The sequence below is a fragment of the Mauremys reevesii genome, linkage group 3, assembly GCF_016161935.1.
Source record: "Mauremys reevesii isolate NIE-2019 linkage group 3, ASM1616193v1, whole genome shotgun sequence".
NCBI classification, from domain to species: domain Eukaryota; kingdom Metazoa; phylum Chordata; order Testudines; family Geoemydidae; genus Mauremys; species Mauremys reevesii.
Genome location: NC_052625.1, coordinates 89,125,736 through 89,144,499, shown reverse-complemented (window position 1 = coordinate 89,144,499; position 18,764 = coordinate 89,125,736). Strand labels below are relative to the sequence as shown.

General features: G+C 39.3%; 1 protein-coding gene across 10 annotated transcripts in view; it reads left to right on the top strand.

Annotated features, from left to right (window-relative positions):
* Positions 1-18,764, top strand: part of QKI (QKI, KH domain containing RNA binding) — a 332,499-nt gene that overhangs the window by 54,020 nt on the left and 259,715 nt on the right. For all 10 annotated transcript variants that reach the window (XM_039531810.1, XM_039531814.1, XM_039531809.1 and 7 more), the window contains exon 2: positions 9,807-9,949. In XM_039531810.1, coding sequence (XP_039387744.1) covers positions 9,807-9,949 — 143 coding nt within the window. The remainder of the gene's footprint in view (positions 1-9,806; positions 9,950-18,764) is intronic.

The window sequence follows — 18,764 nt, the reverse complement described above, 5'->3', positions numbered from 1 at the left end:
ATGTGTGAATCCCTATCCACTACCCTTCCCCCACTTTGGATCCTGTTGGATTGTGGTTAGAAGACGAACTGGAGTGGTACTGACTTCCACTGCCTCTTGTACCTTCTGTTGGGAGCATGAGGAGAGCTACTGCACATATGCAGGCCGATGGACACTTCTCAGAAGAACTTCCAGATTTGGGTGCATGGCACACGTGTACCCATATATGGAATACAGATAGGGGCCATACATCTCAAAGATTCTCAGTTGCAGTAAGTAACCAAAACTTCTTGTCTAACACCTTTTATTTTTAGTTGTATGTGTGTTAGCATTTTTTGGAAAAAATTCCCACTGTTACCAACGCTCGTGCAGCTCCACTGCCGGTGTCAGCAGTAGGAGTGTGAAAGTAGACTGATTTAAGAGGTTACTGACATTTTATGCATTCTGTTGCCCAAACCTGTTGAGAACAGGTCTGTGCAATAGTAGTAAAATGCCAGTGTCTTCTAGTCCTTGCCTGCACTATCATTTCAACTATTGCTATTGCTGATGGATTTGATGCATTGGTGTTAGTGGTGGAAAACTTTCTAGAAAAGACTAGTGAAGGATTTAGACTTTTAATGAAAGGAAAAAGGCTGTCACTTCACCAACTAAACTGTAGTTTTCAGGTTAATAAAAATGCTAGATTAAGAACTGTATGAATTATTGTTTTCTGCCAATAAAATAGAGTGCACTTAAAAATGTCGATTTGAAGGCTTTTAGGAAGTGAACAGCTTGTGGGTGTGTTTGGTTTGAATTTTAAAGTCAGTTCTATGCAGGCCTGCAGGCCCTGCTCACAACGAAAATGATTGAATTCTGATTTTGAGAGCTGACAAAGCGCTAAAAGAACTGTCCATTAATCATTGGACTGACAGTTTAATCATCCTAAGTACTATTCTTGAATTGGACTCACAAAGGGACAAAGTCAGTAGAAGAAATGAATTTTGCAGAGAGGCAGTGGAAGGTGAGCAAAAGCATCAAATATAAACCAGGTTTTTACTGAAAGTTTTATACTTTTGTATGACTTCCGTATGCTGGTAAGTCTATGGTTCTCAAAACAGAAACAAACAATACATAAGAGGCTACTGAAAGGTGAATCTTCTCAGTGTGCGCATGAGGTGGTTGATCCTTTTCTGATACAGCAAATGCAGGAATAAAAAATTTACCTAGCTGGTCTGATGACACATCCTATATTGGCAGTGTCTGTCCTCTCTCTTTTTAAAAAAAAATAAACCTCCAAAACTTTATACTAGTCTTGTGCATTTTGAATGGATATTGTGTATTAAGTTTTTGAAACACTTTTAAAGGGCTATAAGGCTGCTAATCCTAAAAAAATGTTCCCACTACTTTACCAGACTGTCAGTTTAATGGAATAAATTAAAGTGTATGATCACTTGCACTGCTTTATTGTGCATATTCTCAAAGATGCTCAATTTAAAATTCAGGAGTTTTGCTCAAGAGTACCCCTAATTCTCATGTAAAGAAAACTATATAAAACACATTGATACCCGATTACCAAGTTGTGTAAGGCAGAATTTGTGGATCTTGAGGGCTCAGAGGCCCAGGAGTCAGCAACTTTTCAGAAGTGCTGTGCCGAGTCTTCATTTATTCACTCTGATTTAAGGTTCCGCGTGCCGGTAATACATTTTAACGTTTTTAGAAGGTCTCTTTCTATAAGTCTATAAGATATAACTAAACAGTTGTTGTATGTAAGGTAAATAAGGTTTTTAAAACGCTTAAGAAGCTTGATTTAAAATTAAATTAAAATGCAGAGCCCCCCCCGGACAGGTGGCCAGGACCTGGGCAGTGTGAGTGCCACTGAAAATCAGCTTGCGTGCCGCCTTCGGCACCCATGCCATAGGTTGCCTACCCCTGGGCCTAGAGAGTATGTGGGGTATTAATTAATTAATTAATTAAGGTATTGTAGCTCCTCCTTTTATTTTTTGAAAATACAGTTGTTTAGGTAACTTCGGAGCTTTCTTTTCTAAAACCTGTTTTCATAGGAAGAGTAAATGTGTAGAGCAAAATAGCCTCTGGAGAACAGCAAGGGAGTAGAGATGAGTAGACCAACAACTGGTCCCACAAAATCTAGACACTGGAACAGTAGGCCTGTAGCCTTTCCTTTACTCGCACCAAATGCTACTTGGAGCAAGAGCCCCATGAGCAAACTCCCATGGGTAGTTTGTAATAGAACCTGATCTCTTCTCCCTCCCCTCCACACCAGGAAAGAAGGCTTCAGTCAGTGGCAAGAAATGTACAGAGCAGTCTTAAGAAATGTACATCTAATTCATACGGGCAAATTAAAAGATTTCTTGGCGTGTGTGTTTGGAATCAATAGGGAATGGTTAAACCAGTGAAGGAGGGGAAAAAACCCTCACTAAACAATATTTACATAGGTGAGAGTTGTGGAAGGTGGAAGAAGGGAGGGGGGAACAAATCAAAACTTGATCTAAAAGAAAAATAGGCAAGGGTTAAAAACTAAACAAGTGGAATAGACTTAACATTTGCATACCTACCCCAGAAATAGAAGCTAGGTATAAGGGATAGAAAACAATTAGGGCTGTCAAGCGATTAAAAATATTAATTGCAATTAATTGCTTTGTTAAACAATAATAGAATAGCATTTATTTAAATATTTTTGGATGTTTTCTACATTTTTAAATATATTGATTTCAATTACAGTGTACTGTACTGCAATCTCTTTATCATGAAAGTTGAACTTACGAATGTAGAATTATGTACAAAAGGTAACTGCACTCAAAAATAAAACTATGTAAAACTTTAGCGCCTACAAGTCCACTCAGTCCTACTTCTTGTTGAGCCAATCGCTTAGACAAACAAGTTTGTTTACATTTCCAGGAGATAATGCTGCCTGCTTCTTGTGTACAGTGTCAGCGGAAAGTGAGAACAGGTGTTCGCACGGCGCAGTTGTAGCTGGCGTTGCAAGATATTGGTGCCAGATGCACTAAAGATTCATATGTCCCTTCATGCTTCAGCCACCATTCCAGAGGACATGTGTCCCATGCTGATGACTGGTTCTGTTCAATGATCCACAGTAATGTGGATCTGATGCATGTTCATTTTATCATCAGAGTCAGATGCCACCAGAAAGTTTTTGGTGGTTCGGGTTCTATAGTTTCTGCATCACAGTGTTGCTCTTTTAAGACTTCTGAAAGCATGCTCCACACTTCGTCCCTCTCAGAGTTTGGAAAGCACTTCGGGGTCTTAAACTTTGGGTTGAGAGCTATAACTGTCTTTAGAAATCCCACATTGGAACCTTCTTTGTGTTTTGTCAAATCTGCAGTGAAAGTGTTATTAAAACGAACATGCTGGGTCATCATGAGACAGCTATAACATGAAATATATGGCAGAATGCGGATAAAACAGAGCAGGAGACGTATAGGTCTCCCCCAAGGAGTTCAGTCACACATTTAATTAATGTATTTTTTTTTAACGAGTGTCATCAGCATGGAAGCATGCCCTCAGGAATGGTGGCTGAAGCATGAAGGGGCATATGAATATTAAACGTATCTGGCATGTAAATACCTTGCAACACAACCATGCCGCCCCATTTCCTTATCTCCTTCTCTTCCCTATCCCATCCCATCCCCCTTGCCTCACTCCCCCATCCCCTTCTCTTCCCCCTGCCCTATACCATCTTCCCTGTTGTCGCTTCCCCCGTCTCCCTTGCTCTGTCCCCCATGGGCACTCACTGTTGTACAAGAAACAGGCGGGCACTAGGACCTAGGAGGTGGCATCCAGCTGCTGAGGGAGTGACCTGGAACAGCTGCTCCATCCTGCTCTCTGCCCACCTAGAGGGCTTGGTCTGTTTGGCCTGCTTTGAGGGAAGTGGGGGAGGGGTGGGGGGAGGCACAGTGTCTGAAGGACAGACCTCATATGCCCCCTGCAGGCTGAACACAAATGGGGATGGGGGCGGAGGAATGATATGTGACCCTATGTGTCCTTCCATGTCTCGCCTCTGGGGGGCAGTGCCCTTGCCCCCTCCCCCCACACCTCCCCAAATTTACACCCTTGTGTATTAGTGTAGTTTCATATAGTTGTTTTTCTAACACCCTAAACTTACTGTCAGAAGATTTAGAAGGAAAGAATGAGAGCTCATTTTATCTATATATGATTAAATTCTTCAGCAATAATCACTTTGCAGCTGCCAGACACAAGCAAAAAAAAATGGCCATGTATGTGTTATGCCTTAATACTTTTGAAAACCCCACCTAGGAACTTGCATTTCAAAGTGTCCTAAATTAGTGGAAAATCTGTGAAGAGTATAGAGAGGATACTGACTTCCAAAAGTTCACAAATATTTGTTTAGAGAGGTGTGCTGAAGAATTGCTCCAGGTGTTGAAACCAGGAGCAATGGTACTTCTATACATAGGATTTCATGTTCAATTGCTGAAGCTGTTGAGGTGTGAAAGAAGCTTGAAATTTTTTTTTACTGAGCCACAGTTATGTGATGACAGAATGTGTTCTGAAACTGTTGTGGCCTACTTTTAATACTGTTGTTTTCTACTACATATAATTAAACCTTCTGTGTGCCCATTTTTACTTTTAGCCCTAGGATTCAAAATTTGCTTATGAATATGCTTAGGCTAGAAGTAGTTTTCTGCCAAGAGAAACTCCACTGTAAATAAGCTTTTTCATTTCAGAAAGTTATGTTCTTCAGTACAGAGAAATGCAACAGCTCTTCAATAGGGGGAATCTCAAACTTGAGAAAACAGATTTGATCATAAAAGTAGTGTTTCAGATTTTAACTGCTATGTCTTCTGTTGGAGTTGTAATGACTATTTTCATCATGTGACTGTTGTACTACATGCTACAAACTGTATCAAACAGATAAGGTTTCAGTTTCCTTTTCAAGAATTTTAATTTTGAAAGCTTTGAAAGCACCTTAATAAGTCTGAATAATGGAAATGTGTTGTTACTGTCTAGCTATTCTTGATCATGGACTTTAGTTCTCTTAAATGTTGCATTTTTAATTTAATGTGATTATTTCAATAACAGGGCTTGTGTAAATGTGAATTAATATTTTTTTCACAACTTTCAACTTAGTTCCAAACTCTAAACAATTTTTCAGTGTGAACCTTGTAATAGACTTGGCACTTCTGTGCTGCTGCCTGATAGCATAAGGAACAGGTACATCCCTGACGCCCCTCGGTTCCTTCTTACCACCTGCCATTGGTAGTTGGAGTGTGTTGGCTTGCTATTGCAAGTTGTCTCCCACTCCAGGGAGTTTCTCTCTTCTATCAATAGTTAATTAGTAGTACTTGTTAGTGTAAGTTAAGTATAGGTTTTCTCATCTTCTGTAGCAACTTTGGGTGTCGGAGTTTTTGTTACAAGGGGTCAACACCTGTTATCAGGGTGTTCCTCAGTCTCTGGGCTCTAAGCTCTGTGCCTGCTACAAAAAAATCTGTGCTGGTGAGTTAGCCTAATTCCAGATGCCTAAAGTGCCTTTTTGAGGGTCACATTAGAGACCCTTGCCAGATCTTCAGGGACTTAAAACCCTGGACACACAAGTCTAGCAAGATGAGACTGCATCATCTCCTTGTTTGGTTCATTTAAGTATATCCGCCAGATTTCCACTGTAACAGTATCATCAGTCTCTAATCTGTCAAGTTTCTCTGAAACCACCTCCTTCTTCTTTAAATTTGCTGCCTTTCTGAATGGTCTCTTCACGTGTGTTTGCTATGTTTTGACCAAGTCCACCACTTGCTGGTCTTCCCTCATATTTAACCAGCCATCTTGCATTGATGTCTGATCTTGTAGTTCTTGCTTCTAAATTTTCTTCTTTCTTTACTTAAAGTCACAGGTCCACTGCTAAATGCCTGTCTCTCTCTCTCTCTCGACGGAGGAGAATATCAAAGACGAAGTTCTTCAGTCAATTATTTAAATTATTCATTTGTGTTGTGTGATGTTTACACCTTTCTTACCAAGTTCATGAATTTTTGCTTTTCAGTTGTTTTTGACATGATCACTGATAGATGGTTGCTGTTTTTTGGGTTGCAAAGATGAAAAGACTAGTCTTGAATGAAGTTTATGATGAACTCCTGGAAGGCCTGGAACAGGATCTTAAATGATCAAGGAGGGAAGTTTTAGTGATGGAGGAATTGCAAAATCTCTCTTGCAGAATCACCAAAACTCACCAGTGTTCTGCTCTTGAAGTTCAGTGGACATATGGATTCATTCAGTAGGACATTTGAACTTGAAGATTATTGCACTTAGACTATACGTGGGGTCATATCAATCTTGCCACTGAACAGCTCTTTATAGTGTTTAGGCTTTACATTAGAGAAATGAAGTTTCCATTACTTTAGTCAGTTCAGTTGTTCATGTCACTTCTTTCAACTTTAGTCATGTTGAGTCAGAAAAATTCATAAACTGTTCACCTGTTTTGCAGTATTGGTCAGCAGCAAACCAAGCCAATCTAACAGTTGAGTTGCATGCAATCTCCTGTTTTCAATATTAATCCTTTAATATTGTCTAACTTTTAGAATGCTTAGCTTTCATTTGCAGATTATAATTTATCTAATGTTCTTAATACAAAAACATTTCAAATATGTTTATAGTAACTCTTCAGAGTCATGTACATTGGGGGGGGAATTTTCATTCCCACGCTTTTTTTTTTTTTTTTTAAAAAGGGCAACTATTGGACCTTTTATTTTAAGGCGGGGGGGGGGGGGGGAGAAACCAACAGTCTTCACAGCTTTAGTTGTCATTAGGAATGTAGTCTAGAATACTAAGTCTTCAGAACTTAATCACCATGTCAGTTTCTGGCTCTTGCAGAAAACCAGTTTAATTGTATGATGTGCATTTTGGTGATTATTTTTTTTGAACTCTTATATTATTGTGTACACACACAAAGGATTTTGTTTCAAGGATACCTCTCTCCTGCGTTATGCCTGGATGGCATAAAGGAGTTATTTTTCTTTGGTTACTGATATTAAAAGAAATATCAAAGATTCTTCCTTATTAAATGTTCTATTTGCATAGATAACTCCAGAAATTTTACAAGTTAAAGGTTTGACAAGATTAATTTTAAAAAAAAAAGCTGATCCTTTTCCAAGGGATGTCAATTTGAAAAAATCTTTTGTTTCTGAAAACTTTGTACTTACAAAAGTTACATTACTATACCTGAAAGTAGTCAGCATAAATAATTTTTCAGTTTGTTTACTTTGTGCATTTAATACTTTGCATAAACAGCTTCACTGTTTCTCAGTGCATTGTTGTATTTTCCTTTGGAGAAAAAATAAATTTATAAACACCAGAGGAGCTGAAAAACAAGTATACTATTTAAAAAAAAAAAAGAATTAAAAACGAATCTCAAAACATTCTATTTAAATGGTGCTCCATGAGCAACTTAAATAATTTTATATTGGTTAACTTAAAATATTTTATTGCTTAATTACACAAGGAGACTCTCTCCCCCTCATCACCATAATATCTCATGCCCCCATCACCATAATAGCTGCGTGCTTTATAGTCTTTAATCCAGTTATCCTCACAACAACCTGTGAGGTAGGGAAGTATTATCCCTGTTTTACAGAGAGCCTCTGTGTGCCTCAACTCTCTAAGTTACTTGCCTAATATAGCCTTATCAGTTATCAGAATTATAAAATTATTTATTGGGATACAACAGGCACTAGTCACAAAACAGGTTTTTTTCCCCACATGGCTACTTAGAATTAATTAAGAAGATAAAACTGACGTACACACAAACTTTGAGCTTCAGTTAATACAGACATAGATAATTAAAATTCTAAGGAAAATCAGTATACATCAGTTTAAAAATAAGATAGGTACAGTAAAGTGGCTTCCTGCATTGTTTGTTCTTAAAACGTTATGGAGCTTTTTTGAAACAAAGATAGAAGGAAAAAAGCACCCAAGCCTGGCTTGGCTTCATACTCAGATGTCCCATATCATCCCCCCTTCCTGTTCCAACAACATACACCTCTACCCCTATATAACACTGTCCTCGGGAGCCAAAAAATCTTACCGCATTATAGGTGAAACTGCGTTACATTGAACTTGCTTTGATCCGCTGGAGTGCGCAGCTCCGCCCTCCCTGCCTCCCCCGGAGCGCTGCTTTACTGCATTATATCTGAATTCGTGTTATATCGGGGTAGAGGTGTATTTTATACACCTTTTCCTATTCCACCTGCACATGTCCACATATTTTTATAAGGTTTCAGCCCCTGCCCATGTGTGGTATTCTGGCTAACAGTAGTTAAACTTTTGACTAACATCTGTTTTCCGTTGATTAATGTCCCAATAGTTTTAATATGTGATTACTTTATTGCAAAAATCCCTTATGATGCTATCATATGTTTGTGGTTTACCTGTGTATCAGACAATGCATTGCTAAACTATCACAAGATCTATATTGCTAAATTTTATAACTTTAGGTCAGGAACATAATACACATGCTAACTTATGTCAACTTCCAGTTTCTTCTGGGCCTCACTCTAACTAAGCCCTTAATACTTCATGCTTAAAACTTACAACCAAGCCTATTTTTAGTAATATTTTTTTTCTACTTGCTGTTACAGCTTCAGTAACTTCCAATATTATTTCTATATACAAGCTTAGAAAATAGATTATATTTTATCCCAGACCATATTTCCCCCAGGATTGGGTCATGGGTCAACAGTCAACCACACCATGGGGACACAGGAAATTTGTGGTGCAGCAGAAAATTGAACCCAGGACTTCTAAGTTGGAGGCTAATTCCCTAGCCATTGGATCATCCTGCCTCTGAGTCTTGAATGCACTGTTTTCATTTTAGCTATTGATCAGTATTACCCAATACTATTAATTTATTGTAGGAAAATCTCCATTTCAGAATGCTGTTTGATATTTAAACTTTCCTCAGTTCAAAATAATTAGGAAAAAAATTAATCCTATGATGCAAATTCAATCTTCTGAATAAGGAAACTAATCTGGAATATAGACCTTTTGATGCTTTTATATCCTTCACTGCATAATTCATCATTGAGTTTAACTCACTCACTCACAATTGGTGTTCATGTTGTTTTGCTGAAGTCTAGGTTTGAAGTTGGTGCTGCTAATTTTTATCCCTAAAAGAAATGAATTACGACAGCAGTTATTGTAGGCTCAGTTTGTGTGCAAAGGGAATGCAAATAGAATACTGACAGTTTAGAAAAATAATAAATAAAAATCCTTCATGTGGTTTGGTTTGAATCAGTATGAGAAGTATTCTAAAATTACAAGAACCTGATTATAATAATTGCACCATTTTTAGTTTCCAGATACTATAATTATCAACCAAATACCCAGTATGGATTACTGTCAGAATTCATTGTGGTGATGTTTGATAATTAAATCATGTGAATGAGTAAAATTTATTTTTATCTTTCTGAAACCTTTACACCTAATATTTAAATGGTATGATAGATTAACTGCTCTTTTTTTCAAAGTTCTAAAATTTTGTGTGCACGTTTTTTCCTGGACTTTTAGGAATTTCACGACACTTTTCCACCTGAGAGCAGTTCATTTCCTAAATCGATTGTCTAGGTAGAGAGTGCCAAATGTGGAAGAAAAAAAAATCCCCTCAAGTATCAGCATGGACACTAGTATATAATTTAATAACAACAACAACAAAAAAAGCTACACGTTTGTGTATACACTTCCCAGTGACTTTCATGAAGTTAGGAGGAGAAGTGTTAATGCTGGAAAGTTGTAATCTTTAAGATAAAATCACTGTCATACAAGATATTATCATGTTTAATACATAATATACGTTTTTCCCCTCCCCACAGAAATTAGCAGAGTACGGAAAGACATGTATAACGACACATTAAATGGTAGTACGGAGAAGAGAAGTGCAGAATTACCAGATGCTGTGGGACCTATTGTACAGTTACAAGAGAAACTATATGTGCCTGTAAAAGAATATCCAGATGTAAGTATATCTTTTTTTAATTCATAAACTGTTGTTGTTCTCTGTAAATGTATATTGCATGTGATTTATTCCTTTGGATCACAGTAAAAGCTTCTTTTGAACCCATAAGTATTGCTTTCTAAAAGAAAAGTTTATCTGCACCTTTTATGGTTGGGTGCATTAGTGGGGTGGGGGAAGGTAAAGGTTTTGAATATCAAAATTAAGTGCAGGTTATAATTTTAATAGATCTAAGATTGGAAGGGTCACAGATTTTACTCTTTCTTTGGGTACTATCAGCATAGAGCCATGCTGCTCAGAATGCATGTGCGCTTGGCAGGAGGTAAAAATCCTCATGAAAGAAATGGCTGTTTGGACCATGTACATCCTTCTCCTCAGCTTATATGAAAAACGTTTACTTCTAGCTGAGGGCTTGTCTACATTTACAGTGCCGCAGTGATGCTGCTGTAGTGGTTAGTGAAGATGCTACCTACACCAACAGGAGAGCTTTTCCCATCAGTGGTGGAGTACCTATACTCTGACAGGCGGTAGCTATGCTGACGGTAGAAGCTCCCCCAATCACATGGCACTGTCTACACTGGGAGTTAAGTCAGTAAAACTATGTTGTAGTACTGACCAGAGCTAAGAATCTGTGTTCCCATCTTCAGATTGGATTTGAAACCTCCAGTGTTGTGTTCCAAATTTTCATTTGACCTTTCTTCTTGTAATTTAGTAATTTGTTTTTGATTTTTTTTTAAAGCTAAATTGGTAGTTAGTCATTAGTTCTGCACTATTTTGCAGTCCAGTCAGTGCATCTTCTCTCACATCCACTTTATGGATGACCACCTTTCCAATCCTATTATGATGATAGCTTTTCTTTTTATGAGGCTGTATGCTATAGAATTTGTTGGCTTAAATAGATCCTAGAAATCGTTTAGCAAGGGATACCCGAATTTAATTCCACCTTGTCCCCTTTTTCAAGGAACCATCTGATTAGACTCAGGAAAAGTACAAAATCATATCCTTCCTTCAAATAAGAATAATACAGATACTTGAGTAGTAACATAATTACTTTATTTTAGCTGTTTCCTCATGCCAAAGAGATGGAAATATGCCCCAAAAACCCCCCAGAAGGAGACCAACAAAAATTATGGAATTAGTATGATATATGGAGATCATAGTTGCTCACTCTGTTTTTTATATTCCCATCCCCTTAATACTGTCACAGTCTTGTCTAATTAGATTGTAAAATCTTCAGGGCAGGGTCTGTTTCATTTTCTATTTATACACTGCCTAGCACGTTGCAGCTTTCCACCTTTGAGCTCCCATAGTGCTACTGTAATACAAATAGCTTATGCCATATTGGACCCAAGAAAACTGAACAAATACATGTAAATGTTCAGATTTCACATGACTCTTTTCTGACTCTTCTGCATCTCAAAGGACTTTTTTCAAATACTTGGTAATGATTTCAGAACACTTAAGACTCATCAAGTTGGGCTTTCATACAGTGTGCGCCTAATTTCAGTCTCTAGGTCTTGATATCAAACATGAGAAGTCTATAAACTCAAGCTGTGAAATGCAGAGGGACTGTCCTGGACACAGTCTGCAACTGCTTACCACAGTGCTAGGTTCAAGAAATTAAAAAGTGAATAGTTTTTCTGAAATATTAATCTTGCAAAACCAGAAGGTTCTTCCTGAGAGCTCTAGGCTTCAAGGATTTCTACACTTACATAAATAACAACTTTTACATGACACCGTGTGAAACCACTATAAAGAGTTAAGAATCTGTCCACTTTTGTAAAGTTTCACGATGTGTGGTCACTAGTGACCATGTTTCGGAAGACAGTAGGCTTCTTACAAATGGTCTAAACTCTGTTTCTAAACCAGTATAGTTGTAGTGGTACAAAAATTGACAAAGTAGTACAGCTCCCTAATGTGGATGCAGATATACTGGTCTAAGGATGCTTATATCAGTATAGCTTATTTACAGATTTTACAAGAATATGTTATATTGATATAAGCACTTCATACCAGTATATTTGTAGCCACACTAGGGAGTTACACTGTGTCTATTTCTAAACTGATATAGTGGTGCAAGACCAGGGGTGGGCAAACTACAGCTTGGAGGCCCCGTCCAGCCCATCAGACCTTTTAATCCGGCCCTAGAGTTCCTGCTGGGGAGTGGGGTCTGGGGCTTGCCCTGCTCTACATGGCTTCCAGAAGCAGTGGCATGTTCCCCCTCCGGCTCCTACGTGTAGGAATAGCCAGGGGGCTCTGCACGCTGCTCCTGCCCCAAGCACCGGCTCTGCAGCTTGCATTGGGTGAGAACCGCAGCCAATGGGAGCTGCAGGGGTGGTGCCTGTGGACGGGGCAGCATGCAGAGCTGCCTAGCAGGCACTGCATTTCTGCGTAGGAGCCAGAGGGGTGGCATCCTGCTGCTTTCAGGAACTGTGGCGGCGCCACCTGCAGATGGGGCAGTGCGCAAAGCTGCCTGGCTGTGCCGCCACATAGGAGCTGGAGGGAGGACATGCCGCTGCTTCTGGGAGTTGCTTGAAGTAAGCACTGCCTCCCGGAGCCTGCACCCTTGACCACCTCCCATGCCCCAACCCCTTGCCACAGCCCTGATCCCCCTCCCGCCTTCCAAATGCCTTGGTCCCAGCCCAGAACACCCTCCTGCTCCACAAACCCCTTGCAGGAGGGTACCTTCAATTTTCCTTCAGCCATCAATTGTAATTTTGATAAATGCTTCAGGCATGGCTCAATGGTGTCACATTGGCCTGTTGACAAGAGGAGACCAGACTTCATATGGTTTAAGCTTCCACAAGTCAGTTTTGACAGACAACCAACTCTCATATGTTATGGAAATATATAGGGAGGAGCTTGCTCATGACCCCTGTTTGTCTGACTTTGGGAATGGCATTTCCTGCATAATACTACCACCATGATTCTTCATCTTCCTGACAGCCAGTATCTAAACAAATGACTTGAGCCAAAAATGTGCTGTTTCTCTGTAATTTCAGATGTAGGAGATTTTTCCAATAGTGATATCACTTTGCAGCATATGTTCTCAAATACTGCGCCAGAAGCAGCAGAGATCTTGGCTCCTTGAGTAGTGTCTCAGCTTATTGGTTTCGGTTCCCGTTACTATGAGCAGAGCCTCAAATCCTTCCACCAATTAATTCATTAAGATAGTCTGTTAGAGAACCAGAGTCAATTTTTTTTAGTCTAGACCAGAAATCTGAGTCTAGCATCCTGGGTTGTGATATGCTGCACTAAGTATTTCATTGCGCCTAAGGAGTCCTAACAGCTTTTTATAAAAATCTGTTATGCCTTCTACTTGGAAGATATAGACTATACTGCATTGAACTCCACACTCACTTTGTGTGATTCAGCACTGAGAAGTAATTCTGCAAAAATTAAATTGTGGGAATTCTGTGTTTTTTCTCTGATTTCCAGTCAGATGTGTTTTGGTTTATAGGTAAAAAGTTTTTTACTGTTTAACTGTCAACCCTGGAAAATATATACCAGAACTGAGAATTCAGCAATGTTAACCTTCCTTCTGATGTATTGTCACCAATAACAAGTTTCTGCTTTCTCCTTAAATCTGCTTTCAGTGACACCTTTACATCCCCAACTGTCATCCATGGGTTTGTACAGGTGTAATTGATTTTAACTTGGTAAATGATTGTTTATGCACAAAAGGGGGTGGAATTAACTGTCTTGCCTAAAAGTCTTGGGGAAACATTCCATTATTTCCAAAGTAGCATCTTCAGCATTTTTTCCTTTTCTTTATGGAGACTGCAATATGATCTGGCATTCAATTAATTTTTTATGTAACTTACTCTGTATGTCAGATGCCTAATTTAGGAGAACAGTTCTCCTAATCTTTCTATAATTATTTCTTGTTTAAAAACTTCAAGTAGGTAAGCTTAATCAACTTTCATTCATGGCAAAGAGTTGAATGGCATGTTGCAAGGTTCTGTAATATGAAAAGGGAACGAGCAGTGAGGTAACAATTTCAGATAATGCTCAGTGGTACCTAACCAAGCTAGATGAATGAGCACTACAAAACACTATTGTAGGTCAGAGTCAACATTGACAAATGAAAAGTAATGAATATAGGACAGAATTATTTGAATGACTTTTGCTCCTTACCCGGTTCTGAATTAGCTATAGTGATTCAGGAAGAAGGCCTAGACATCCTTATGGACAATTCAGTGAAGAAACAAAAACAGGAAGTATTGGTAGTGGAAAATACTGGAAATACAATTCCATTATATAAATCAGTGGTAATATTCTGTTCTGTATAGGTTCTTGTACCATTCACAATGCCTTCTAATAATGCATTAAGTGTCATGACTAACATCTGTTGTGGCTGGTTCTTATAATTTTCCCCACAGGGAGAAGAATTGTGTGCACTGGAGTGTTTTGTTGCTGCTAAATATCAGAGAAGGCAAGGATGAAGTACACCTTGCACCTGGAAGAGGAAGGTGGGGAGGTTTGTGATGGTCTGTACTTCCGGGGGGAGTTCATTCCAGTGCCTTGGACTGACCCCCAAGAAAGCCCTGTCTCCTACGTAGAGGAGCTTTATTTTTATGGCAGAAAGTTTCATTGTGCTAGAGGAGTGGAGCTGTTGATTGTGAACTTCATCCCGGAGCTTTAGGTGATCTTTTGGATAGACTGGATCCAGGCTATTGAGTGCCTTGAAGATTATTATTCAGTGCGAAACCAATGTAGAGAGCATGGGACAGATGTGCTTATGAGTAGCTGAGGAGAGATGCTATAGTGTTCTATACTAGTTGCAGTTTCCTTAGTGCCAAAGGCTTTATGTCCAGATATGCTACATTGCTGTAGTCCATTTGAGAGGTGGTGGGAGTGTGTAAAGGAGGCTAGGTGATTGTCTACTAGAAAGAGATGGCGTCTCTTAGCCAACGGAAATCAGGGAAAAGCATTGCTTGTGGGTACTGCTGTCTGAAAACTTAATGTTAGGAAGGACTCTGGGAGTATTAAGCTACAAACTGAATTGACCAGTTGTTGTAGGTGTATCTTTCAGCAAATGAAGAGGACACTGTGGCTGTAAAATCTTCGTAGTGCTTTCTTCTGCTCACCACCTCTATTTTGCTTGGTTTCAGCTTCGGCTAGCTTATGTTGTCAAAGCAGTTTGTCGTCATTGTGGCAGTGACATGGTCATATTTGCTGAAGAAAAGGTAGAGCTGTATCGTTTGCATATTGCTGGCACTTCACAGTGTCATCTGACCACTTCACCTAATGGCTGTATGTACATGTTGAATAAGACGAGGCCGAGCAAACTGATTCTTGTGCGACTCCACAAGTGAGGACTAGTGGTGGAGTTGCAGTTTCACATTACTACTTCTTCAGTGTGTTCCTCCAGGAAAGACTTTCACCATTTCAGCATGTTCCCTGGACCTCTGCCACCTCTCGGGTTGACAATATCAAATGTAGGGATGTAAATATCATTTTAAGATTAACCGGTTAAACGATTAAAATCGTATCGTTTAACCGGTTAACTGATTAAAGGGAGAGGGGCCGGAGTTGCCCTGGGAGGGCATGGGGCCAGGGCTGCTGCTGGGGTTGGTGCGCCGGCCCACCCAGGGCTGGGGGTTAACCGGTAAGACTAATGCTTACCGGTTAATTGTGTAATTGTTTACTATTTTACATCCCTAATGAAATGCTGCAGAGAGATCTAGGAGGGTGAGAATGGATATCTACCCTTCTTCCACTGACGACAGGAAATTATCCTTCAGTGCCACTAGAGCAGCTTTCATCCCATAACCCAGAGTGTAACCAGGTTGTGCTGGGTGTATAAGAGATATTAGCCTTAATCAGGTAAGCTGGCCTTTGGTAGTGTCTGAGCTTATGCAAAAACAGTAGGTTTGAAACTGGGTGGTAGGTAGTTAGGACCGATAAATCCAGAGTGAGGTTTTCAGTGTTGGTCAGACTATTGTTTGTTTGAAAGAGGAAGTGAAGATTTCTTCCTTGAATGAAGCATTGGTTATTTTGATCATGAGTGATACCGGTTGCCCATGACTTTCACAAGCCAGGGAAAATACAGGTTGGATTCATAGATCTTGAGTTGAAATTCCTTTAGGGTGTCCAGTTATTCTGTATGTGTGAGCATTCTGATTCCAAGAATGCCAGAAGGTTGTTGGTTGGTAGGTATAAGTGGAATGGATTCTCACAACTAACCTGGTCTGTAGTATGTTCAATTTTGGTCATCCTTTATTCCCCCCTCCCCCCCCTTATTTTTTTTAAAAAAAGTAAAAATAAATGGGCCTCAGAGGAAAGTAGTGAGTGATTACTAACATGAAAAGTGAATCGTTTGGTACTACTGATGAATAAGAAGGGACATGATAAAAGCATAGAAAATAGTGAGTGGTATGGAGAAGGTAGACCAAGCACTTTTATTTATCCTTTCTCATAATACAATAACTATGGGACATTTTAAAGAGCATGAAAAGTGGCAAATTGAGGAAACTGAATACTATGCTGAATACTGCTAACTCTTGGCCTTAACATCATGGTGTACTTCACTGTCACATGACATTATATGCACAAGTTTTTGCCACTTACATGAATAACACAGATATCCGGAGTTGGCAAAATATGTCCGGAGGGGATTTTTTTAACAAGAGTATTGGAAAGGATCTAAATCTTCATGCTTCATTTAACAAACCAAACTGTTTTAACTAGTGAAGATTAGGAAGGAACTTTCTCTGAGGGTCAATCCATATTTGCTTTATGCAGGGTTTCTTGCACATTTTAATGCAGCTGATACTGACTACGGTTGGAGACCTGATACTGCACTAAGGAGGAATTGCCATACTGGATCAGACCGATGCTCTGTGTTCCTAAAGTAACTTGGTCTGCCATGACTAGAGACCTAAACTAACAATACTTGAAGGAGAAATAGATTAATTAGTAACTCTACAATCTATTCAATGAATGAGAGAGGGAAATAGGGTTGGGAGTAAGACACGCCTTTCCTATTACTTCCTCATCTCTAATATGGATTCTGATTAAGCAGTACAGACTTGGAGTGGAATGTGGGCTATGGGGGGAGGGATAGCTCAGTGGTTTGAGCATTGTCTTGCTAAACCCAGGGTTGTGAGTTCAATCCTTGAGGCGGCCACTTAGGGATTTGGGGTAATAATCTATCTGGGGATTGGTCCTGCTTTGCGCAGGGGGTTGGACTAGATGACCTCCTGAGGTCCTTTCCAACCCTGATCTTCTATGGTTCTATAATCTTGTAATGAATGTTGAGTTTAGTAATGGACATGTATGTGGCTCTAGTGACCAGCACTTTCTGGAAGGTTGTGAACTTTATACCAGAAGACAATATGCATACTAACGATCTAATGGAACTACAGTTCTTTTATATGAAGATATCAGACTATTTTTTCTGTATTTATAAGTTAGAAACTTTAAACTGCAAGCCCTCTATTAAGGAGCTGCAATAAAGGTTTTACTTTGAGAAGCAGTAAATGAGCTGCCTGAAGCTTTCCTTTAAATTCTAGTTTTCCAGTAAACACCGTGAGTAATGTAATTATTGGATTTGTAGTTCATATCAGAAATTATAAAAATATAATATATCCTATGATTGAAATATCTACGGCTGATGTTTTCACGTTAAGTCTGGAGTGCAATGAAATGTAACTTATGCAACACTATGCTTTCTTTGAGCTCAAGAATTTGGGATTTACCACTGGGAACCATCATTTCATTGTATAAGATGCAGTTTTAAAAACACAATGCTGTGTATAAATGCCAGCTCATACTTTAAAAGCATGACTTCAGTATCATTCCGTCTTAGAAGTGTGCAGTGGGTGAATGAACTGAGTTCAGATCAGATTGATATAATTAACTCATTCTGTCACTATAATTTTCTTCTGATTGTCAATCATTTATCCCTTACATGGACATAAAGATTGTTAAAGTTTATAGTTTTGTAGAAAAGATTTGACCAGAGGACGACTATATGAGGGGAAATTGAATCATTTTATACAAAATCCTAGTTAAAATTATCAAGTTTTAATAAATAGCACCCTAAATACTCAACATGACATGTATATAGATCAGTATGCTGGATACTGAGACAATACTATGGCATAGTTCTTCTTCTTCGAGAGATGTTCCTGTGGGTGCTCCACTCCAGGTGTTGGTGCGTCCCTGCGCCTTTGCTCAGAGATTTTTACAGCAGTACTTGTACTGGTCATGCACATGCAGAGCCTGCCCCCCCCCCCCCCCAAAAGCTCTTAGTGTACCTTAATAGTGCACGTGCGCGACCGGTCTCCTCAGTGCTTCTGTACCATCCCTGGCCTGAGACAGAGCTCAGCAGACTCATTATAAAATTTCTTCTCTCCCTTGTTCAACTTGTTTTCCCTCTTAGTTTAGCTTACCAGTAATAGTTGGATATTCCTTTTCCTTCTTTTTCTCTTAAAAAATTAAAATAAAATAAAATAAAAAACAAACACCCTTTTTTTATTCCTGTCAGCGCAGCTGCTTCTGACATGCCTGGCTCTCCAGGTTTTAAGTGCTGCTCTAACTGTAATTATGCTATCCCTCTTTCAGATGGCCATTCTAAATGTATGAAATGTTTGGGGGAGTCCCACATTCCCCAAAAATGTGCCCACTGCAGCAAGTTGAATCCAGGGCACGCAAAGACAGGGAGCTGTACCTAAAACTGTTCCTGCTGCAAAAATCTCTTGGACCAGCCTCAGACCTGGGCTCTGACTCTGCTGTACACCGCAGCCCCCCTGCTTTAAAGAGACAAAAGAAAACTTCCAAAACAATCAGTGTCTCTCACCCGCAAAGGGTA